The sequence below is a fragment of the Podarcis tiliguerta genome, assembly GCF_965153285.1.
Source record: "Podarcis tiliguerta genome assembly, chromosome: 14".
In the NCBI taxonomy this organism is placed as follows: Eukaryota; Metazoa; Chordata; class Lepidosauria; order Squamata; family Lacertidae; genus Podarcis; species Podarcis tiliguerta.
This window is the reverse complement of record NC_139547.1, coordinates 40,343,976-40,368,502: the sequence shown is the minus strand read 5'-3', so window position 1 is coordinate 40,368,502 and position 24,527 is coordinate 40,343,976. Positions and strand designations below refer to the sequence as shown.

The 24,527-nt window shown below is 46.3% G+C and overlaps 1 protein-coding gene across 2 annotated transcripts; it reads left to right on the top strand.

Annotated features, from left to right (window-relative positions):
* The first annotated feature begins 7,439 nt into the window (after positions 1 to 7,439).
* Positions 7,440 to 24,254, top strand: GPR139 (G protein-coupled receptor 139). 2 transcript variants are annotated; one of them, XM_083413711.1, is made up of 2 exons: positions 7,440 to 7,885; positions 22,583 to 24,254. In XM_083413711.1, the coding sequence occupies exons 1-2, from the start codon at positions 7,780 to 7,782 to the stop codon at positions 23,515 to 23,517; spliced, it is 1,041 nt and encodes a 346-aa protein (XP_083269837.1). In that variant the 5' UTR covers positions 7,440 to 7,779; the 3' UTR covers positions 23,518 to 24,254. The 2 variants fall into 2 exon arrangements, with proteins under 2 accessions (XP_083269837.1, XP_083269838.1); XM_083413712.1 differs by lacking the exon at positions 7,440 to 7,885 and adding an exon at positions 13,698 to 13,743.
* The last annotated feature ends 273 nt before the right edge of the window (positions 24,255 to 24,527 follow it).

The following is a 24,527-nucleotide window of genomic DNA, read 5'->3' as shown; positions in this document are numbered from 1 at the left end:
CAAACGCCACAGTGAGGAACCTCTATGGCCCTCAAGTTGGAACCATTTCCCCAGCCTTTCCTGGCAGCTCATTTGTTGGCTTTATGCTCATCATTGCCATTCCCACCTCATCATAGCACAAATGTACCCAATTGCCCTCCCATAGAGTTGATGGAAATCACAGACGAAAGGTCACTGTTTATGTTTGCTTCTGGCGTCTGAAGTCCTAGGCACATCTTCGCTCAGTCTGCAGTTGGCTCTTGCATCCTTTCACTTAATTCAGTTTGATCCTTTATTGACAGGACACCCTGTAGAAGTGATACCAAAAATATAATTAAAGGGTGAGTTCTCTTAAGGCTGCTGTGAACTGCCTCCACCTCCGGAAGGGAAAGCTTCACACTGCGGGAGCACATAGCCTTGCTGTGAGCAGATTACATCATTGCCGCCCTCACCACCAGCATCACCTTGTGTATCAATCGGCAAAGAAGGGAGAGGGTCCCCCCCCCCATATGAAACCTTAAAGCAAACAAACTGATATAAAACATTCCAAAGATCATATCAAAAAATAAAATGCATAAGTGAACCATTCGTCCTCATCACACACTTTGGGAAAAATATGTGTATAAATGCCAGTCACACAGGATCAATGGCAACAGCAGACTTGTGATATGAACACAAATCATCTCTAAACTTTGGAGAGAGTCAGTGGCATGATATCTAAATAAAGATAATCCCGGGCTATCGAGATAAAGTTCAGGATAAAATTCCTCTCCCAAAAAATAAACTGAACAGAAGATGGTCTATGTTCTTCTGGCGGTATACAAATTTAATAAATAAGAATAATTAATGAAAGAGCAGTAATCATAGAATTTATATCTGGTAATTTCACCTCTGACTGCTCTGCAATGTTGTGTTAGTAGGCAAACTAAGGCCCAGGGGCCGGATCCAGTCCAATCACCTTCTAAATCCGGCCCATGGACGGTCTGGGAATCAGCGTGTTTTTACATGAGTAGAATGTGCCCTTTTATTTAAAATGCATCTCTGGGTTATTTGTGGGGCCTGCCTGGTGTTTTTACATGAGTAGAATGTGCCCTTTTATTTAAAATGTATCTCTGGGTTATTTGTGGGGCCTGCCTGGTGTTTTTACATGAGTAGAATGTGTGCTTTTATGTAAAATGCATCTCTGGATTATTTGTGGGGCATAGGAATTCGTTTATCCCCCCCCCCCAATATAGTCTGCCCCCCCCCACAAGGTCTGAGGGACAGTGGACCAGCCCCCTGCTGAAAAAGTTTGCTGACCCCTGTGTTAGCTTGTCTACAAGCACAACCTTCCAAACCCTATCATACTGTATTGCAGGGGGTTTTTTATGTATGTTTTTATGGTATTGTGAAATTGCTTCGAGGTGCTTCCTAGGAAGCAATTCATAAATTAAATAAATAAGTAGATAATTCATTTTAAGAAAGAAAACAGGCCCAAAGGGGGGGGGGTGCTTTAAAACCACTGTCAGAAAAAAATGTTTCCTTTGGGAGGGAGTGCGGGATATAAACTGAATAAATGGAATGAATTCTAACTAATATGCTGGGGTTTTTTTATTATAAAATAAAATAAAATAAAAATCTGGAACCAACATGCAGTCCTTCCATGTTTTAATACATGTCACAAAGTTGAAAGTTTGGAGCAGGCTTTCCAGCAGCTGTAAATTGAATTAATGTTATTAAAGTCAATGGGCACAGACAAAACCTCCGCAAACAGAGCCTTCCTGTTCCCTTCTACAGAGGGTGTGTGCCAACCAGGAGCAATTACAGTGACAGCCCAAGGAGGGAAATTACAGTGGAGAAAGGAGGGAGATCGTGGAGAAGGGGTTTTCTCTGTTCACAAGCAGAGAATGTAGGAAGCTGCCTTAGACTGAGTCAGACCATTGGTCCACCCAGTTCAGTACTGCCTGCTCTGGCTGGCAGCAGCTATCCAAGTAGCGTTAATTTTTGTGTTTTAACAATCATTCACTCAGTAATGGTGTTAGGACCACAGGAAGGTGTCTTATGCTGAGTCAGATTATTGGTCCACCGACCTCAGTATTGTCTACACTGACTGACAGCAGCTTCCCAGGATTCCAAGACAGGAGTCTCTTCCATTCCAAAGATGCCAAGGACTGGACACAGTCTGGAACATTGTGCCCTCCAGAAGTCATCTCCCATCACCCCTGACTGTTCTTGTCCAGGCTGGCTAAGACTGATGGGAGCTGTATTGCAGCATCATTTCAAGGGCAGCATATTGGCTACCCTGTGACCTGCACTGGCTGGCAGATCTTTCCCATCCTCATTTATGTGGGATGTAAACACAGGAGCAGTCAATGACAACATTGCTAGAGTGTACATGTTAGGACATGGGGAGGGATGTCTGTCTAGCAAGCAGGTAAACTTCCTGGGGACTGACTTCCTCCGCATGTGACCAGAGGTGGGTGTGGCCTCACCTGTGCAGGTAAATGATAAAAGCACAGGGCAGGCAGCCATCTCTCTCTCTCTCTGCCATCTTCCTTTGATGAGGAAACATCAAAGCATGCCCTCTTGGCTCCCAGCCAAGAGAGGAGATAAGGACTATCTTGCTACAAGATAGATTCTGAATGTATGTAACCTTTTTAAAGCTGTCTGCCTTCTGGGATCATATTGTGAACAGAACATGAGTAAACTCTTTTATACTTTTATAAAGACTGTGTCGTGTCTTGTATTTTAAGAGGGAACAAAGGGGAAATTACCAGAGTAATTATTATAGAAGTTCTAGCGAACCTGTGCAAGCGTTACCGTTGCGAACTTAAAGGGGAATGTCTATAAACTCTGCTGATATTTTGGGAACTTGGATTAGGATATAATCTCACAATACATCCTCTCCTGCACCCCAGAACATTGCCACAATTTAGACATACTGAGAACTGGAACCTTTGCATGCAAAGGAAAATCCACTACTGAGCCACTGTTAGAGATGTAGTTACCTGTTGCGGGAAGAGACAAAGAAGGGGTAATTTGAGTTTGGTGCTGAGATTCAGGTTGCCAACTGATTGGGCAAAAACAACCTGCATTGTGCCTTTGCTTTTAAAAGCTGCTTGATCTGCCGCTCTTATATGCTGCTTTTCTATTCAGGATCTCCAAGACAGCTAATAATATTTAAGATCAGGATTTTTAAAAACGCAAGAAGACAATTCAAAGCTACAAATGCCTGGTTCAAAATCCTTGCATCAGCTGCTTGAGTGGGGGTTGATGCCAGAATTTGCTCCCGCAGCTTTCAAAATTGGCTATATTTTTGACACCTGCATATCGGCATAGACTCAGGAAGCAAGGGAGGCTAATCCATTAGGGCAACTGGGACACTGGCCCACCAACCTCAGTCCCTCCACTTGAAAGAGAAGGATGGGGACAAAACTGGAATCAATGAACAGTGGCTGCCATTGGCTCTGCCTCTGCCTCCAGTTGGCCTCTCCATCTTCTGCCCCTCCAGCCCCAGTGGGTAAAGGTAAAGGTAAAGGGACCCCTGACCATTAGGTCCAGTCGTGACCAACTCTGGGGTTGCGGAGCTCATCTCGCTTTATTGGCCAAGGGAGCCAGCGTACAGCTTCCAGGTCATGTGGCCAGCATGACTAAGCCGCTTCTGGCGAACCAGAGCAGCACACGGAAACGCCATTTAACTTCCCGCTAGAGCGGTACCTATTTATCTACTTGCACTTTGTGCTTTTGAACTGCTAGGTTGGCAGGAGCTGGGACTGAACAACGGGAGCTCACCCCATCGCAGGGATTCGAACTGCCGACCTTCTGATCGGCAAGTCCTAGGCTCTGTGGTTTAACCCACAGCGCTACCTGCGTCCCTTCTCCCCAGTGGGTACCACTGCCCATATCTTTGCAGCACTGCAAAGGAAGGATGTACCACCTGGTCTTTTTGAATGTGCAGGTTGTTTCTTAGGCCGCTGTAGCCTCTGGTGAGAGGCTCTCCAGGCCCGAGAAATTAATGTGCAATTCTTTTGTTGATAAAGCTCGTTTGTATTAGAACAGTGAGTCATGCTTTGTTGTATCCTTCTGATCTATTATCCGGACAGGAGCCACCTCTTCTCTTTTCAGTGGCTAAATGAGACATGCCGCTCTCTGTGGGTTCCTTGACTTCACCTCGCAATCTTTGGAGAGCAGGGATGTTTAAATGGCTCACACCAGTGTGACAAAAACGAGACAGCCTTCCGACCAGGTTGCCCTCTGGATTTAGTGATTCACAGGGAGCGTGCAAGAGTCTACCCAAGAGTTGTTGCAAGCCACTTTTAGAAGAAACCAAGGGAATGCTAGATCAGGAAGGGGGAAAGCTTTTTCTCAGTCCAGGGGCCACATTGCCAGTGGTGGGCGTCGAGGCCTCAAATTTCAGCTGCCCCCTGTGCAATGCCAGAATTCAGCACCACTTGCCTCTCACACTCCATTCTAAGTCATATTTATGGCATCCCCTGCCCTCCACACCCAGCACCACCCAATAAATCCACCTCTGACATTACCTTGTGGAAAACATTCTTGGGGGGGGGATGCCAGGGGTGGGTGGAGACAGGGGCAAAAGTGGGCAGAGCCATGGAGGTAACTCTTACCTCTGCGCAGTATAATTTGGCGGTTCCTACACACACACATAACACCAGTCTTGAAAGACCTACATTGGCTCCCAGTACGTTTCCGAGCACAAGTCAAAGTGTTGGTGTTGACCTTTAAAGCCCTAAACGGCCTTGGCCCAGTATACCTGAAGGAGCGTCTCCACCCCATTGTTCAGCCCAGACACTGAGGTCCAACTCCAAGGGCCTTCTGGCAGTTCCCTCACTGCGAGAGGCCAAGTTACAGGGAACCAGGCAGAGGGCCTTCTCAAGAGTGGCGCCCGCCCTGTGGAACACCCTCCCATCAGATGTCAAAGAACTAAACAACTACCTGACATTCAGAAGACATCTGAAGGCAGCCCTGTTCAGGGAAGTTTTAAATGTGTGACATTTTAATGTATTTTTAATCTTTGTTGGAAGCCGCCCAGAGTGGCTGGGGAGACTCAGCCAGATGGGCGGGGTACAAATTATTATTATTATTATTATTATTATTATTATTATTATTATTATTATCTATCCAGGCAAGGAAGAAGCGTTATAACATTTCAAGGACGCATTCTACCCAGGAACAGTGTGAAGAAGGACTGGGAATGGTGTGGCATGAGGAAGGCCTTGTGGTGAAATATTTCATAGGGGAACAGTTGGGTCCAGCTTGTGAGGGTGATTGGGAGGGTGACATTGTGTGCGTGTCAAACGTGGGCATTGCGCCGCCCTAAGCCAAGCAGAAGCTTCCTGGGATTTGGGAAGGAGGTGCCAGGCCTCTGACAGGATGCTGAAGCCCTCCTGCCTCCTTCCCAAAGCTGGGCGGGCTTTGGTAAGGGGGGCTCTTGGACACTGTCGGAGCATCGTGCCTCCCTCCCTAAGCTGGGTAGAAGCTTCCTGGGCTTTGGGAAGGAGGCACCAGGATTTAATACTTTAATACTCTAATTTACTGTGAACATTTAGAGGACTAGCCTAGCCCCCCTGGTCCACTGACCACATGCCACTGGTCCAAGGATGGGTGAGAGAGAAACTCTCCAGAGTCGCATTTGGCCTCCATGCCTGGGATTCCCCACCCTTGAGATTGACAGTGATGGATCACCCAAGCATAGACGTTGCGCAACTCTACTGTATGCACATGGGAAAGTCAGATCTTAGGACATACAACCTTCCTTTACCACACCCCCTCACCACTTCCAGCATCAGGTCTGTTCCAGAACCTTAAGGCCAAACTAGGACATTTCAAGGAGATACAGCACCTGTTTTTTTTAAAGGAGGGTTCCTATGTGAAAGTCAGCAATGTAGCAGGCAGGTCCTGATGTCACCATGTACAAACCTTCCCCTCCCGCTGCTGCTGTTCAAGGAAGTTTTTAATGGTTAATGTTTTACTGTGTTTTCAATATTTTGTTGGGAGGCATCCAGAGTGGCTGAGGCAACCCATTCAGATGGGCAGCATGTTGTTGTTGTTGTTGTTGTTGTTGTTGTTGTTGTTGTATCATCATCATCGCCACCAAAGGGAATAATTCCACCCCCAAAAAAACTAAACAAAAAACTTGTTTAATGAGCCGCTGCTGGCCACAACACTGATGATTCCAAAAGTACACTGTTTAAGGATTTACCACCTTTCAAGGTTATGATTCAAAGCGGGCTGAGGATGAGGCGCTTAATCTGGCAACATCCCAGTGGGTTGCCCCCCCCCCCAAAAAAAAAAAATGAAAAGGGGAACGGGTCCTTAATTCTCCCTGCTCTTCGGCTCCAGCATATTTCACTGCTGAAATATGAGCAACTCCACTCGGCTGAGATGGAACGAGAAATTTCCTCCCAAGAGTTAGGGAAGATGCCCATAACTCACAGGGAGCACAGTAAGTTAAAAGTTTTCCTTTCCTTTTGAAAAATGACCTCTCTGCTTTGATCACGTGTTCAGTTTATTGCCATACATGGACTCTTCTCCTCCCAACGTATTTGATAGGACTAGTTCACAGATCAGGGTAGAATGCCAGGTTGCAGATTCAGCTCCTTGTGTCCCCATTATGTGCCTTAGATCTTGGGCAGCTGCTGCCAGTCTGTGCAGAGGCAACTGGGTTAGGTGAACAAATAATCTGGCTTGGTATAAGCCTAGACCCCCATTCCTTTGTAAAACGATAGCAAAGACCACAAAGGAGACAGTGTGAAACGTGAGAAGCTACCTTACACTTGTCTAGCTCAATACTGCCTACACTGACTGGCAGCTACTCTCCAGGACAGAAGTGCCTCAGCTGGGGATGGAGAGCCACAGCCTTAGCTTCCTGGTGGGTGCCTTCCTGCCACTTACAAGGAAGATGAGAAGGAGGGGAGGAGCGGCCTAGACGCCAGCCTGCTGTGGGTGCATTGCCAGTAGTGCTCGATTGGCACCTTGCCCTCCCTGCTGCCTCACTCCCTTGTGGGGATCCCTTCAACAACAACAAAACATGCAAATTGAAGACCCTTTTTGATTTGCTAGATCTGACTTCTGCTTCCTTCCTTCTAGAAACAGTAGCTGAGGGGGCTATCAAGGAAGGAAAGAAGGAAGGAAGTTAGATCAGGGGGCAGTTGCTCTTAGTAGTGGAAGGCTGTGAAGTCTCCTTCATTGGAGCTTTGGATGGTCATCTGTCAGTTGTGGTTCCCTGCATTGCAGGGGAGTTGAACTAGGTAGCCTTTTGGGGTGGGAAGTCCAATTCCACGATTCCATGGCGGGGATGAGAAGCACCAACACTTCCACCCATCCAAAGAGACTGCCTGGAATGGGTGGTCCTTAGGACCCCGAGGACAGACCGGGAAGACTCTGTGTGTTTGTGTGTGTGTGTGTGTGTGTGTGTGTGTGTTTATCTGTCTGTAATTCGAAGGTGGGCAGCGCCAGCCAGCACTGCGCTGCCTGGGGAAACTAATGATAAGCGCCTTAACCCTTTGCGCGACAGGCAGCTGCAGCAAAAAAGAAGATCCCTCCTCCTTCTCCTCCTCCTCCTCCTCTTCTACCCTCCCCTTACACCGGCTAGGAAGACCATGTGCTGCCGTCGCTACTGCTGCTCCCTCCTCCAGCGACTGGCGGAGAGACTGCCGAGCGTCTTCCCCGCGACAGGTGCTGCTGCCGGCTCTCTCCCGCCGCGGCTGATGCTGGGATGCAGAGCGTTGGGTCTGGGAGGCTGATTCTGCCCTCCATCCTTCCTGAGCGCTGCGAGGGGACCCGGGAGGCGCACGTCCAATGGAGCAAGATTACATCCACATGCACAATGGCTCTCTGCACGGCTGTGGCTTAGGATACATACCTGTCGTCTACTACAGCTTGCTTCTTTGCCTGGGGCTACCAGGTAAGGCATCACTTGATGGGGGAGAAGAGAAGAGGTCGGGGGCGGGGAGCGAGGAGGCTGGTCCAAGCCCCAAGACGCTCCCTGGACCACTCTAGAGAAGGAGCGATTCGATGGCAGCCCATCAAAACTTGGCGCCTGGCTTTAAGTTCCTCCGTGACCAATGGCTTTCCCCTACCCAACTCCACAACTATTGTGACTCTATAAGGATGTGTGGGACAGGGGGCCGGGAGGTGGTCTGCAAAAAAGGGTTTTTTGGGGGGGGTCACAGTCCCTGTGCAGAGGACACAGTGGCTGGTTTCCATGAAGAAGGACCCTGCTGGGGCTCAAGTATAGCCGCCGGGGCTGAGACTTGGGGAGACCCCTCAATAAATCCCCACTGGGGAGCCAACAACAGACAGACAACGTAGGGTGGAGTGGGAGAGAAAGAAGAGAGTCAAGGGCAGGTGAGGTGTGTTAACTCTGCAAAGTTGGGGTTTAGCAAGTCTTATTGGTAAGTATCCTGTCTCCCATCAAAAGCCAATCTGGTCCAGCCTCCTGCTTTGAACAGTGGCCAAGCAGATGCGTCTGGGAATCAGGGCATCAAAGAAGCAGCCCTTTCTTGCTGTTAATCCCCCAGCAACTGGTGTTCAGTGATAGACTTCCCCTGAATCTGGAGGTTTTGTTTAGCCACCGTCGTGACTTTATAGCCATTGATAGGCTCGTTACCTCGGTGAATTTGTCTAGTCCTTCTTTTGTTAAGAAGTCCCCATCCAACGCCTTCCAAACCATGTCCCGACAAGACTAAAGTGGCTTGCAGCACACTTTTATACAGAGTGATTCGCATAAATCAATGGGGGCAGATCTCGCCCACAATTACAGCCTGTGCATGCTTACAGGTTTCCTGGCATGCTGTTTTTGCCTCCCAACAAATGAGCTGTCCGTGGTGCTGACACAGCAATGACTGCTTTGAGAGAACACTTTTCTGGCTCACGGTTCAAATGCATCAACTCCGTCTGCCAGAGAAGTGGCTTGACAGTTGTTGGGGTTTTTTTTAAAAAAAAATAATGCTTGGCAGATGCAAGGGAAATATGGGGTAAGGGGGAGAGAACGATAATATTGCTCATAATACCTGTGAAAATTAGAAATGCAGACCTCCAAGACAAACCTTTGCAGGTGAGCCTCATTACTTGTGAACCATTAAGCTAATTCTTTAGAGGGCAAAGTCTTCTCTGAGCACAACCGCAGGGGCTTTGAAGCCTTAGAATCCCAGGGTTAAGGTCTTGTGTGTGTGAAATTGTAGTGAAATGGCTTATTATACTGCAAACTGCCCTGTGATCCTTGAATTAAGGGCAGTATATAAATTTAATAAATAAAATAAATAATAAACAGCAAGAAGGAATATATATATATATATCCAGGGTGCTTTTAAGTTTTGGCAGAAGAACTTTCTCTCTACTGAATAACCACACCCAGCTTCCTCCCTGGCCAATTGCACTTAGAGGTTTTCATTTCTTAAGTAAACCAAGTGGATTAATGCTCTAGAAAGAATTAGCCATGTTAGAACAGAGGTGTTCAGTGTGAAAAATGAGCCGCTATGGAGAACTGGCAAAACATTTCTCCCACATCACTCAGCAAGCTCCTTTGCTATATTTTTTTATCCTGCTCTTCACCCAGGGAGCACGGGATGGCATTGATAACCTTCCCCCTTTTCATTCTCACAACAACCCTGTGAGGTAGGTTAAAAGTGAATAGTGGCCGGCCCAAGGTCACTCAGTGTGTTTTGTTGCAGAGGGGAGATTAGAGCCCAAGGCTGCAATCCTATCTACACACTTTCCTGGGAGGTAAGTCCTATTCAACTCAATGGGCTTTACTTTTCAGTCAGATATGGATAGAATTCCACTTGCAAGCCTCTGCAAGGCAAGTCCAGCCCTTTAGCCACTACTCTGTGCTGCCTCTCCACTCAGATTGTGGACAAAATAGGATTAGAGCTTCAGAAAAATCACATCATCCATTTGCCACCCCTGTGGATTTTATAACCAGATCATTTTAATAAGATCTGGTGGTCTGCTTAAAAACAAACAATGCTGGTAAAAAGTGCAATTCAACAACCACAGAAGCTAAAATTCAGACAGTTAACCTGCATAAACCAGCTTCAGAGTTATAACTTGACCAGTAAACTTTCAGACATTTCATAGGGGTTGCAAAATGCAGAATGTCTTCCTTTTGAAAGAAAAAAATAGTGATTCCTTAAAATCACTGCATACCTGCCGTGAAAGAGCTTCCTATATGGGAGATCCCCTTTTTTTTTTCTATGGACATCATACTTTCCCTCCCAACCCTGTCCTCCAGTTCAATTAAGTAACAGTAACAGCACAATCCTATGCATGATAGCTCAGTCGGTTGAGCATGGATCTCATAATCTAAGGTTTGTGGGTTCGAGCCCCATACTGGGCAAAGGAGTCCTGCATTTCAGGAAGTTGGACCAGATGATCCGACTATGATTCTATGTGCAGTCCAATTGAGTTCAATGAGGCTTACTCTCAGGTAAGCAGATATAGGATTGCAGCCTAAATGGGTTGTTCTGGATTTTGCTTTTGCTTTTCATTAAGACTTCTTAACCACTCTTCGCCATAAAATCCCAGAGCGGCTTACAACAATGAAGCAATACGCAGTTATAAAAACAGATAAAACCATTATGATGACGGAGGAGGCAAAAGTTTTCCAAATGGAACAGGGTGGTAATGAATTTGACAAGAGAAACGGGATCCCACAAATCAAAACTCATTGACTGTCAGAGGCTAAGCTAAGGAGGTGTGTGTTGGGAAAGCTGTGCAAAGCTGTCTCAACACATCTCCATGAGGAAGGAGTCCCACAGTATAGGAGCTGCCACAGAAAAATGTCCTCTCCCAGACCACCCTTCCGTACAATACTGAGGGTGGCAGAACTACCAAAAGAGACCCCCTCTTAACACCTGAGAAGATCAGAAGGGATGAAAATGGCCTTTCAGATATTTGGGACCCAACCTTTTGAAAGCTTTGTGGGATTGTAACAGGATTATGAGGTTCCTACTTTAGAGTATGCACATCAGACAACAGCTGGATCCTTTTGAGTTGGGTCTGTCAAGTGGGGAATGGGGAAGAAGTTTGTTTGTTTGTTTGTTTGTTTGTTTGTTTGTTACTGGATTGACATACTGCCTTCCGGCCAAAGCACCCAAAGCGGTTTGCAGCTTGAACATGAGAGCAAATACCTGATATAAAACAAAGACTGACAGAATCCTCTCGTGCCAAGGGGGAGATGATGGGATGTATGCTTCCTGGCCCTGTGTTCCTTTCTTCTGCCTTCCCTCAGGGTATGCAGCCCCCCAGGGGAGGTAGGATAGGAAAGAGCTTATTTAAAGGCTAACCTCCCAAACTCACACTTTCTGAAACAGTGAAAGAACCTAAAGGCAGCCATCCTTAGAAACCCGTTCTTCTCTTAATTTTTGCAGCGCAGTTCTCCTGCCAAGTAATGTGTACAAAAATGCATCCACTGAGATAAAGTACCCAACTTTCAACAGCGTCATGAAAATAATATGCAAAAATGTGTGTATTCGACAAAAATCCATATTGAAATGCTGATAAATTTTCATAAGGACTTTCTCCCACCCCCAAGGGGATTCAGAGAATGATGTGGAACTCAGCTAATATTTGTGATGTCTAAACCACAGAGCCTAGGACTTGCCGATCAGAAGGTCAGCAGTTTGAATCCCCGCAAAAGGGTGAGCTCCCGTTGCTCGGTCCCTGCTCCTGCCAACCTAGCAGTTCGAAAGCACATCAAAGTCCCACTCTGGCAGGAAGGTAAACGGCGTTTCCGTGCACTGCTCTGGTTCACCAGAAGCGGCTTAGTCCTGCTGGCCACATGACCCAGAAGCTGTACACTGGCTCCCTCGGCCAATAAAGTGAGATAAGCGCCGCAACCCCAGAGTTGTCCATGACTGAACCTAACAATCTGGGGTCCCTTTACCTTTACCTTTAAGTTGTTTTAAACTATTTTTAATGTTGTGTTTCGATGTTGTAACCCACCCTGGGACCTTAGAGGAGGAGCTGGGGATTGAACCTAAGACCTTCTTCATGCCAAGCAGATGCTCCACCACTGGGCTACACCCTTCCCTGGTGACCACAGAATACTGACTATTTGGGGTGCAGGTGAAAAAAAATGGGCAGGAAAGGGAGTATTGTGGGAGGGAGCATGGCTGCCTGGCTCGGGCAATGGCCAGGAGCACTCCAAGCTGCAACATTTTGTTGCAGGTTCCACTAGTCAGGTTGGGTCAGGACCTGATCCAAGGTGGGTCACAAGAGGAGCATGACCACCACGCAAATATATGGTAAGAGATTAAGAAATTGGTCCCCAAAGGTTAAACTGGTCTAGAGATACCCAGTGGGAGGGAGGTGACCTTGAGGGACCTTTGCAAAGGAACCAACAGGAGGGGCATTGTTAACTGAGGGGGGGGTTGGGGGGGGGTTCCCAGCAATGGACCACATCAGCCAGTAGACAAACACCAGAGCACAGGCACACTAACAGCTGCTTCCGCTGCAACTGAAGCAGACTAGACAGCCAGCCTTAGCAGCTAGACCAAGTCCTGAAGATTTTGAGGAGGCTTAATTAACAACTCCCTCTCAGAAATGATATACACTCTCTAAAGTGCCTCCCCCTCCCTCCACAGACACACTTACAGGACCATTAAATCCAGAGTTTACAATTAGCTAGCTGCGCTGCTAGTGGGTTTTCAAGATCATCAAGGTGACCTCTTGTTCTCTGCCTGTTTTGTGGATCTGGAGAGGATTTCATTATGTCAAGCGCAGCCAAACCTTCCAGAGTAGCTAAATGATGTGTTTTTAAAACACCATTCATTATAGAAAGAAAATCTGCTGCATATTGATCTGGCTGGGCAAGCAAGGCTTGGAAGCACCGTGTCGTTTGCATCATCTTTATTTGTCAATGATTAATAGATAAAGATATATAGGAGATGCTCGCCCTTGCCTAATAGCATATCATTGAAATGCAAGGGTGACGGCTCTGCTTACTGACTTACAAATCCTTCGCTCAATGTGGAAGCGCTGCTGTTGCAAACAATACTTTATTGGCTCTTAAGCTGCAATTGCTCATTTTGGAAGCCGGCATTGCAAATTCTGCATTGCTGAGTAGTTAATCATGCCGTTGTTACTCTGCATATATACACTGAAATATTAAGTATGCCCCTTCTCCATCTCTCTCCCTCCTTCCCTGCCTTCCTCTCTCTCTCTCCACCTCCCTCCTTTCCCATCTGGAATTGTATGCCAAGAATTCAGATGAAATGTTCCTAGAGGGGGAGAGGGAAGCAGAATGGATATGTCCACCTAGCAGATTCGCTCTGGCTATAATCGAGCATCTTTTTTCCTCAGTATCTGAGGATGGGGGCAGGGAAGGGGAACCTCCTACAAAAGGGGAGGGTTAGGTCTGCCTCTTGGGTCTCCTCTCACACAGGAGCCAGGGTAGCTGTTGACAGAATTGATCGAGTCCACCTTAAGAAGCTGAGTGCAGGAAGTTAATAGAAAGCAATCAGACACACCATCTGTATCTTCCTGAAAAGAGCTGGGTGACAAGGAACATAGGAAACTGCCTTATACTGAGGCTGGCCATTGTGTCCATCTAGCATGGCAGTGGTGGCTGGTGCCCACTGGGGCTGGCAGGGCGAAAGGCAGGGAGCGCAAACAGGAGGGGGAGCCAGAGCCAATGATAGATTGGGCCAGCAAATTCTAGTGTTACCCCCATCCTCCTCTCTGCTGAATTCTGCAGCAGCAGAACTAAGGACTAAGGAGGAGGAAGTTGACAGCCACAACCACCCGCTGGAATGGTTGCAGGTGAGAAGGCAGACAAGTAAGAGCTGGCTGGGGTTTGTGGGGCAGTTCCCTGTTTTCCCCAATGGACCAGTCTGCACTGCAGCTCTACACTGATCAGCAGGGTTTCAGGCAAAAGACATTCCCAGCCCTAGCTGGAGATGCCAGGGATTAAACCTCCGACCTTCAGCATGCAAGGCAGACACCCTGGCACTGAGCTACAGGCCTCCCACTCTAGTAAGGCTTGGGGGAAATGGCTGAAGAATTCCCCCTTGGTTTCTTACCACTGCAAATATCGGATAGGTAGTTCTTCCGAAGGAGCAGCAGCTTTATTGTGGCTTAAGCTCTCATGGGCTAGAGTCAGAAGGGGTGTGCAAATATCTCTCTGTGTGATACACATGTACACACAAACACACATGCTCCCTCTCCTTGGACAACATTGGTGGCCTGTATTTCTGCAGAGGCTGAATTCATTCCATTAGGAGCGAAGGCACGGCTAACGAAGTGATCAAAAGAGACCACAATGATCCCACGCACGACAACGCCTTCGCCGCATGCACTTCCGCAGCCTCAATTCGGGAATGTCATCTGAGGACAGGGTTTCCATTGCTAGCCTCCACGGCTGTACATGTACAGTATGCTGAGCATGGAAGAAATGTGAGGATTTCATTTCAGGCTTGCAATAAGACAAGGACGGCTTGAGCCGCTGAGTTATTGGCAGGGAGGGTTTGTGCAGATGTGCTGGGGAACAGGACATTTATCTAAGGCAGGGGTGGGCAGATGGTAGATCTGGTCCGGCTAGTAAATTGCTGGGTGATCTGCATCGGCGAAAGGTTTCTGGCTTCCAGTCACACACAGCAATAACCAAAGCCACTCTCCACCACCCCTAAATTAGGCAGCTGGAAATCTCGGACATAGATTTCAATGTGCATTTGGAGGTTGTCTCACTGTATGAAAGGGGCAGTAGCTCAGTGGTAGAACATCTCACATGCATCCCTAACTCAATCCCTAGCATCTCCAAGTAAGACAAATACAGTGGTACCTCAGGTTAAGTACTTCATTCGTTTGGGAGGTCCGTACTTAACCTGAAACTGTTCTTAACCTGAAGCACCGCTTTAGCTAATGGGGCCTCCTGCTGCCGCTGCGCTACCGGAGAACGATTTCTGTTCTTATCCTGAAGCAAAGTTCTTAACCTGAAGCACTATTTCTGGGTTAGTGGAGTCTGTAACCTGAAGCCTATGTAACCTGAAGCGTATGTAACCCGAGGTACCACTGTATAGAGAGATTAGACAAATATATAGAGGACAATGGCTATGATGACTAGGTTCATCGGAGGCAGTAATGCTTCTGAATGCCAGTTGCTAAAAACCGCAAGAAAGAAGAGAGTTCTAGTGCTCAGGTCTTGCTTGTGGTTGTCTCCTGTGAGAACAGGATGCTGGACTGAATGGCCATTAGCCAGATCCACCAGGGCTCTTCCTATGTTTTAAACAAACTACATCTCCCAGAATTCCTTGGAGGAATCCATGACTGTTTAAAGTGGTGCCATCATCCTTTTAATGTATGGTGTGAATGTGGTGGCATATAGGCACTTGGATAATGAGTTCACCGCCAGTATATAGGAGATGAAAGAGAGAGAATGATCATGTTTCTCTCTGTCTGCTTTCTCTATGTGGCAGCCAGAATGGAGATCAGTGATGGGGAAAGCTTTGCCCGATGAATTTCTGCCTGTCAGTGAAGAGCAGACGCCTTAGGTTGCAGGACTGACAGATATTGAAAAGCAATTTATTATTCCTTCACATCAACCAGGGCTTGTGAAAATTGTGCCAAATGATAATGCTCTGAGGCTCAGAAAGAGGGACAAATGACGGCTTATGTGGTTAAAGTGAGATAGTGTCTATTTTTGTTGCAAGGGTAAAAGATCCATAAAAATGGCTCGGAGGGAGGTTAAAAAAGTAGCAGGTGGCAGGAAGGAGTATGCATTAAAGACACTTAGCCCTGGTCAATACCATGAGTCTGGCAAGAGTGTCTGCGAAGCTGCCACTGTTTTAAAATACAATTTCCAGGGGGTGGAAGAGCTGTGGTGGCAGATGCTGTTTAATTTCAGGCAGCAGGGAAACAGCAGCACGTTGAGCACAACTTGGAAGTAGCCTGTGGTCTCGAGCTTTGAGTTTCTGCAAGGAAGCGCCCGCTGATTGTTTCGCTAAGCCAAGGTCAGAGCAGTGATCGCCAGCTGCTGAAATGAGCGCGGTACATGATGTTGGAAGTACAGCCATTTTGCACAGTAGCAACAACCTCAGAGAAGTCTTATGTCCAACAGGCATGCCTCGATTCCTCGCGCTGCATGGTATCAGCACATGGATGGACAAAATGTGCTCGTGGGAAGTAATCCCCATGAGGATCGTTCAAATGAGATGGGTTTGTTGAACCTGGAGAAGAGAAGGCTTAAGGGGAGACACACCAGGTGCCTTCAAATATCTGAAAGGCTGTCACATGGAGGAAGCAGACTTCTTCTCTGTGCACCTCTGTGTTGCTCAGAGTGCAGGATTAGAGCCAATAGGTGGGGGCTGCAAGGAGAAGATTTTGGCTAAACATTAGTAGGAGGTTCCTAACTGTTCATCAGTGGTATGGATTGCCTAAGGAGGTGGTGGGCTCTTCTTTGCTGGAGGTATTTAAGGAGAGATGGGGCAGCTTCTGGGATGCTGTTGTTCCAACATCCCTGCAGGTAGTTGATCTCGATCCTTTGGCCTGCCAGACATCCTTTGTCTACAGTTTACATAATCTGGCCACGGGCCATGTTGGTTGCTGGAGGGCCACAGGTTTCGCATCCCTGGACTAGGTAAGAACATTAGAAGAGCCTAATGGGTCAGGCCAAAGGTCCAGCATTGTGTTCTCATAGTGTCTATGGAAAGCTCACAAGTAGGATATGAGTGCAGTAGCAAATATGGAGACACAGGGCTTGCTGTCTCTGCGAATTTCAGTGGTCTTCACTGGGTCATTTTAGAATTTTCCTACTTTAAGCATTTCCCTCCTTGGAATAAAATTGCATGTCTGCAAAAACTGAGGTTCCCTCAAATCAGTTCATCCCTGCTTCTTGTGCTTTCGTGACCTTAGCTTCCATGCCTGGGCATTGGAAGCAGAAGGAATGGTTAGCAGCATAGCTGAATTTTTATTTTATTTTTTGCCCTGTTGCAGGCCTATCTGATTAACAGAACCTACAAAGATTGCGCACACACACACACACAATGTTGTAAAAGGCATTGTTTGGTGCAAGGTTTTGCTGCAAACAGTGATGGATTGTGGTCCAACTTGGGAAAGGAAAGATAACCTCGGGACTTGGATCAGGGATGGAGGACAGGTTGGATGAGTCAGTTCTTTGGCAGCCAACTTTTTCCTTCCCTTGCCTCGGGCACTGTTATATACCCGCATGGCAAGCACATCAATTAACAACAAAAGCGCTGGGCAATTCTCTCCCCCCCCCCTTTGTACGAGATGCTCAAGCTGCAACAGAGAACGAAGCCAGGACTCCACTAGATCAGTGCTTCTCAAACTATCTGAGGGCAAAAAAAATATTACCAGTGTGCCAGGGGCTGGTGCCACATTTGGTCCCTGAATTGTCCCACCCAAACTGGGCTGTGGTGGAGTCACTGCAGACTAGCACCCAATGGCCTGTGGACCAGCACTGGTCTGCAGGCCAGCACCTTGAGTATCACAGCTCTAGATGGCCTGCTTATTGAGCACTCATCCTGATTTGCTTGCACAAAGCTTCCAGGGAGGTGAGGGCAGAGGAGAAATTCAGTTCAGTTCACCTTTAAAGGTGAACCTTCCTAACTTGCTCTTGCAATATGGAAACTCGAAACACCCCAGTCCTCCAGAATTCACACTTCTTGGGATTTTGCAATGCAAATCTCTCACTGAGCTGTCAAAAATTGCATGTGCTTGGGTTAAGTATGCATATATATGCTTATATTCGCTTTAAAAATGCAATATATTAGGGAAGATTGCTTTGCAGAAGTATGTATCAATTAGGCAAAATGACATACAAAAATTGTGTATGTGAGGAGAAATATTTGCTTTAAATGCTGATGAACTTTCATGGGGGGCTTGCTTTTTTAAAGAAAAAGTGCAAACTGATGTGGAAGAGCTGGATTTAATATTGGAAAAATGTTGTAGTAGTAATTTTAATTGTTTAGCTATAAGGCATAACAACAATAACAACTGTACAGAATTGAACCACAAATCTGGCTCTTAATTTCCTGACTGCCAACATAAACAGAGAAACACACAAAGTAACATGGTTTTACTTGTCTTACAGCAAACGAAACAAAAACAAAACAAAAAAACCCACATGAACTCACTTTGTGTAACACAATTCTTATTGTGGCTACACTCAGATAGATTTTTTTTTCTTCATGGCGAGCTTTAGAAAAAGAACACCGGGTAATATACTCCTCTATTGCTGTTTTGCAGAACGCAGAGTAATTTCTTATAGCAGCCATCAAGGAAGGCAGAGGGCATAACACTAGGGCTTTGTTCTGTGAAAGCAATTCTACATGAAGCCCTAGCAATTAGCTTCAAATAGTTAGCTGCCCTGATGGTCTGTCTAAATACATGGATTCATTGGGAAAATGAGAAACCAAAACTGACACATTGCTGCATCCAACTACTGTTGAACAGCTATTACCAGTGGGAGCCAGTGTGGTGTAGTGGTTAAGAGCGGTGGACTCGTAATCTTGGGAACCGGGTTTGCGTCTCCGCTCCTCCACATGCAGCTGCTGGGTGACCTTGGGCCAGTCACACTTCTTTGAAGTCTCTCAGCCCCACTCACCTCACAGAGTGTTTGTTGTGGGGGAGGAAGGGAAAGAAGAATGTTAGCCGCTTTGAGACTCCTGAAGGGGAGTGAAAGGCGGGATATCAAATCCAAACTTTTCTTCTTCTTCTTACCACCAGAAAGCTCTTCCTAACATTTAGTTGGAATCTCCTTTCTTGTCCTTTGGAGTGATCGGTTCAGGTCCTACCCTCCAGAGCAACAGAAAACAAACTTGCTCTATCTTCCATCTTCTTTTAGATAGTTGAAGATAGCTATCATATCTCCTCCCAGTTCTCCTCTTTTCCAGGCTAAACATACCCAGCTCCTTCAACCATTCCTCATAAGGCTTGGTTTCCAGACCCTTGATCATCTCGTTCTCCTTCCTCTGCAGACGTTCCAGCTTGTCAACATCCTCCTTAAACTGTGATGCCCTCTGTAGACTATATCCTTTATTGAAAATACATTCTGATTTTTTTGTGGGGCATATATACATCTTTCATCCCACACTTCTCAATGCATTTCCCTATCTGCAAAAAGGTCCATTTGCTTGCTTCTCAAAGGGGATTTGTTGTGCTAGGGTGGCAAGACTGGTTTGACCCACTTTAATTGCACAGAACTAACTTTCCAGTGTGCACTTGAATTCCTCTTGCAAAATACCAACGGTCTCCAAGCGCTCTTCTTCTTCACTCAGACAATAGGAGACAGACAGCTCTTGTGCATCTCAGACTTGCCACTTCCTATCTGCACATGATTGGGGGGAGAAAGGTGCATCATTTCCATTTGCAGAACAAAGGAGTGCTCTCTGTTCCTTTTCATGAGTGGAAGAAACTGGAAGAAACTGCCGGCTATCTGCCAGCGGTCTGCCTGTGTTCATCCTTACAGGGCATGCATCACACACTCAGTTGCAGAGTGAGGAGAACAAGACCAGGCAATAGCTCATACCTGAAATTCATGGTATTTCAAGAGAGTCACACTGACATTTGCCTCTGGCAGGCGGCACCCATTCTGAAAACATGGGTTTCCATTGCTTGGTGAGGATTGATGCCTCAAAAGGGATTGCAAAAGAGCACTGACTTCTTGGGACAACAGGATAAACAGCCATCTTTGCCTAGGGAGCTCACTAAATTCATAGACAGAAATATCCTATCCTACCTCACTGGGCTGCCTTGTTCCAGGTTAGACAATAAGGTTCACACAACTTTCTTTGATGGAACGTAAGAGGCACCTTTGCCCCAGGTTAGACTACTTGCCCACCTATCCCAAAATTGTCTCCTGCAGGTCAGGGTCATGGTCCAAGTTAGTGGAGTTTGCAACAAGTGTCAGGCGAGAGGCAAGGTCAGAGCAGTCCACGGTCAGGTTTGGCAGAGGCAGGAGATCCAGTAGTATGCAGAGCACAGAGTTGGTATATTAACTTTGTGGTTCTATATACTGATTTATTTGCTTGCTTTTTGTTGGCTTCTTCAATAGGCAAAGAAACCCGTGGCAAACTACAAAGCCAGCTATGTCAGAATCACCAATAAGACACATCTAAAAATGAATATATTGTGACTGTATTTTTTTTATTTTAAAAAAATGTTTTCTTTTATAGTGTCTGTGGACCTAGATTGAGCTAAAATGGATCTCCAGACCTAATGCAGAAGAGTTAGTGCAAGAAGCTTATGCCCTGGATTCTAGAGAGCCTTATCTCTCCCCTATCTTAATGACAAGTCTCTGGGCTTATTTGTTTTATCTATTTGTTTTATAGATGTTTATCTAGCTTTTCAGAAGACTTTTCTCACCAAGTGGCAAACGTAACACACTTTAATGAAACAAAAAAGCAGTTTCAAACTTCAACCTTAACAATAACCAACACACACACACAACACCACAATTCACCAAGCACAGTCATGAAAAAAACCACAATTTCGGCAGTGTGGTGTAGTGGTTAGAGTGGCAGGCTGGGACCTGGGAGACCAGGGTTCAAATCCCAACTTGGCCATGATGTTCACTGGGTGACCTTGATCCAGTCACTGCCTCTCAGCCTATCCTACCTCACTGGGATGTTGTGGGAGATTAAATGAGGAGAGGGTGGAAGCATGTGTACCACCTTGGGTTTGCAGAAAAAGGTGAGCTATTAATGCAACAAATAAATTCATTCCACTTAAAATCAGTCTACAAAAATCAGTCCAGGGATGAGGCCTGCCTGAGCCCCCTTGGAAGTTGGGATGGGAAGGAAATTTGGTTCAGTTTGCACCCAAAGGTGCATAGAATCTCATCTCCCCATCTCTGTTAAGAAACAGGCAGCTGCATTTCTGCCCGGTGGTAGCTATTAGACGAAGCAGATCTAATAGCAAAAATGTGTTAGCTTGAGTGTTGAGAGACGGATTATGAGCAGCGATCGAAAGGATTTCCTTTAGCAAAGCAATGGTGCTCAACTACCAAGACATGCAGCTTTTTACTGGCAAATTACAGTGGACACTCGGGTTGCGAACGTGCCTTTCGCACGGATCATGTTCGCAACCCGCAGCATTCTCAACCCACAGCGCCGTGTCTGCGCGCACACGGATCGCGATTCGGCACTTCTGCACATACGCAAAGCATGATTTAGTGCTTCTGCGCATGCGCGAGCGCCAAAACCCGGAAGTAACCTGTTCTGGTACTTCCGGGTTCGGTGCGGTGTGCAACCCAAAAACACGTAATCTGAAGTGTCTGTAACGTGAGGTACCACTGTATCTCGCAATCCATTTAAGCACCAAAAACCCATTTTCAAAGCTGAGTAGGAACTGCTTCTGATGTAACTGAAAATCACAGTGAGCAAGAAGCTTAACGATGGAATTGTAGAATTGTAGAGTTGTAAGGGACACCCAGGGTCATGTAGTCCAACCCCTTAGAGTGAAGGAATCACAGCTAAAGCATCCTGGACAGAGGGTCACCCAACCTCTGTTCATAAACCACCAATGAAGGAAGGTCCGCCACCTTCTGAGGAAGTCTGTTCCACCGTTGAACAGCTCTTGCCATCAGAAAGTTCTTACTAATGTTTAATTGGAATCTCCTTTCTTGTAAATTGACTCCATTGGTTCAGCTCCTACCCTCTGGAGCAGCAGAAAGCAAGCTCCATCTTGGGAATATCTCAAGAGGCATCCCAATGCATAGAGACATACAGACTGATGGAGAAACAACTATCCAGAATATATTATGGAATATTTTTCTGGGAAATGAAGCTTAAAGCGGCATTTAGAAATCTAAGAGGAAGAGCGGTAAATGTCAGGCCATAAGTGGCAAATAATATGCATTCAAGCTTTCACTAGAAGGTGCATATAAGGACATCATTTCTGTTGCTTCCATCATTTCCCTTGCTTCTTATTCAGAGGAATCCTCCTAATTATTCTTGATTGCCTTTTCAAGGCCAATCAGCACGATCTGGAGTTTAACATTAAATGTGGCGCATTTAGCTCCGCAGAAGTACTAATTGCTGTACACATATAAAAATGTCAATACTTGGCAGCATGCGCTGTTGGTAAACCAAACCTCTGCGCTTTTGTTCATGCACTAATTAAATGGGCTTCGGCAAGTGTGGGTGGGTAGAGACTTGCATGAGGCTGAGCCAGCACGTTTTGTGGGGAGGATGGAATTAAATCAGAGCCCAATTAAAGAGCGTGTTCTGAAGGACCGTGTCCTAGATCCATGAAACACATCTCCTCATCTTCCAACACTGAGATCAGGAAATCTGTGGCCCTCCCGTTGTTGTTGGACTACAACTCCCATCAGCCCTGCCAGCATGGGCAGTGATCAAAGATGATGGAGATTGTAGTTCAGCAACAGCTGGAGGGCACCCATTTCCTCACCTCTGATTTTGATTCGTAGACAAGTGCGTCCATGTTTTATTCCAAATCTCTTTACATCAGACCCCATCCCTGAAATTAGAGATGTCAACCTCTGCTTGGAAAAGGACTCACGGGCAGGCAGGTGGGGGCTGAGGGCAGACTGGGGGGGGCAAGCCCCACCAGTTCCATTGGAGCAGCCTCCATTTCTCCTGTAAAGCTAACAAAACTCTCCTCTCTCTCTCCCTCCCTTCAGCTAACATTTTGACCGTCATCATTTTGTCCCAGCTGGTGGCACGCAGGCAGAAGTCCTCCTACAATTACCTTTTGGCTCTGGCAGCCGCTGACTTGCTGGTGCTCTTCTTCATTGTCTTTGTTGACTTTTTATTGGAAGACTTCATCTTGAAAAAGCAAATGCCAGAGGTCCTGGACAAAATCATCGAGGTCTTGGAATTTTCATCCATCCACACGTCCATTTGGATTACTGTGCCACTGACCATTGACCGCTACATTGCTGTCTGCCACCCTCTCAAATATCACACGGTTTCTTACCCAGCCCGCACTCGGAAAGTCATTGTCAGCGTTTATATCATTTGCTTTCTGACCAGCATCCCTTACTACTGGTGGCCCAATATTTGGAAAGAAGACTACACAAGCACACTGGTCCATCACATCCTCATCTGGATCCATTGCTTCACTGTCTACTTGGTGCCCTGTTCCATCTTCTTCATCTTAAATTCCATCATCGTGTGCAAGCTTCGCCAGAAGTGCAATTTCCGCCTGAGGGGCTATTCCACTGGGAAAACCACCGCCATCTTGTTTACCATCACCTCCATTTTCGCCATCCTTTGGGCTCCAAGGATTATCATGATTCTCTATCACCTATACGTCTCGCCAATACACAACAGCTGGTCAGTCCACATTGTCTCAGATGTTGCCAACATGCTGGCGCTCCTGAACACGGCCATCAATTTTTTCCTGTACTGTTTCATCAGCAAGCGCTTCCGCACAATGGCAGCCACAACGCTCAAGGCTTTCTTTAAGTGCCAGAAGCAACCTGTCCAATTCTACACAAACCATAACTTTTCCATAACTAGCAGTCCCTGGATATCTCCAGCCAACTCCCACTGTATCAAAATGCTGGTTTACCAATACGATAAGAATGGAAAGCCTATAAAGATATCACCATGATCGTCACCCAAAAGGTTTCCCAGCGGAGGAAAGTTCTTTTCAAGAGGTTATGTCAATGGGCTGCGACTGCCGGAGGAGCAATGGTCACTGCTAAGAGTGGCTGTTGGATTTAATTTCTCTCCCAGAGTCAGGAGAGTTGGCTAGAACTGTTAACAGGAGCCTTTGATATCGGGGAGACAGAAAGAGGCAGCGAAGCAGGCTACATCTCCTATGGGGCCTTGAAAAAAGAGGCTTTCAGAAGTGGCAGTTAGATGTCCGAGCACTGATGCCATGGAACATTGTTGGTGATAATAAGCCACTGCGAAGTGTACCTGAATGAACTTATGTTCTAACCAAGCATACACCTGTACTGAACGTTTTCTCTCTATATATATACATATATAAATATATATTTGATGGGGTTATTTACATGATCTGCCCTCGCTTGGTTGTTTTTTTGTTTACAAATTGTCATGGAGTCCTACCACATGGATTATTCCAATGTTGAAGACAAGAAGCCATCCATCTGCAAAGTATTGATTTGTATGGTGGCTCAGTGTGTCTTTTTAGGTTCTCTGGAGGAATGACACAGAACTGGAAGAAGCCATCCTGTGGCCCACAAGGCAACAGGAGAGCTGTAACTTACCCTTTTCTCTACGAGTGCTGTGTTTCATGGAATGGTTGAGCACATTGTGCCAAGAGCAGGGAAGGGATTTCTTGAGCAGAGAACAAAAATAACATATTTGAGCATCTTTTTTTTTAAAAGAACCTTTTTTGAAAATTCCATATTGAAGCTCATTAGGTGCTTTGTTCCCTGAGTGATACGGAATTATTTTGTGATCTATATGGAGACAATAAATCTCACAGAAGCCCGAGAAGACAGCAAGACTTTCTTGAGTGGGCTCCTAATGGTTATTTGTACACATTTGAAAAAATAACAACAACACCGTGAATGTATGGAGAATGGGGTGCTTTTTGGTTTTTTATGAGCTCCAGAATTAAATCATTCATCTTTCAAAGTTACCTCTCCC

What these genes read in the sequence shown, in the direction of transcription:
- GPR139 (XM_083413711.1), top strand. Translation starts at nt 7,780, where the DNA reads ATGGAGCAAGATTACATCCACATGCACAATGGCTCTCTGCACGGCTGT. An exon ending in TCTTTGCCTGGGGCTACCAG is followed by an intron (nt 7,886 to 22,582) that starts GTAAGGCATCAC and finishes CCCTCCCTTCAG; the next exon opens with CTAACATTTTGACCGTCATC.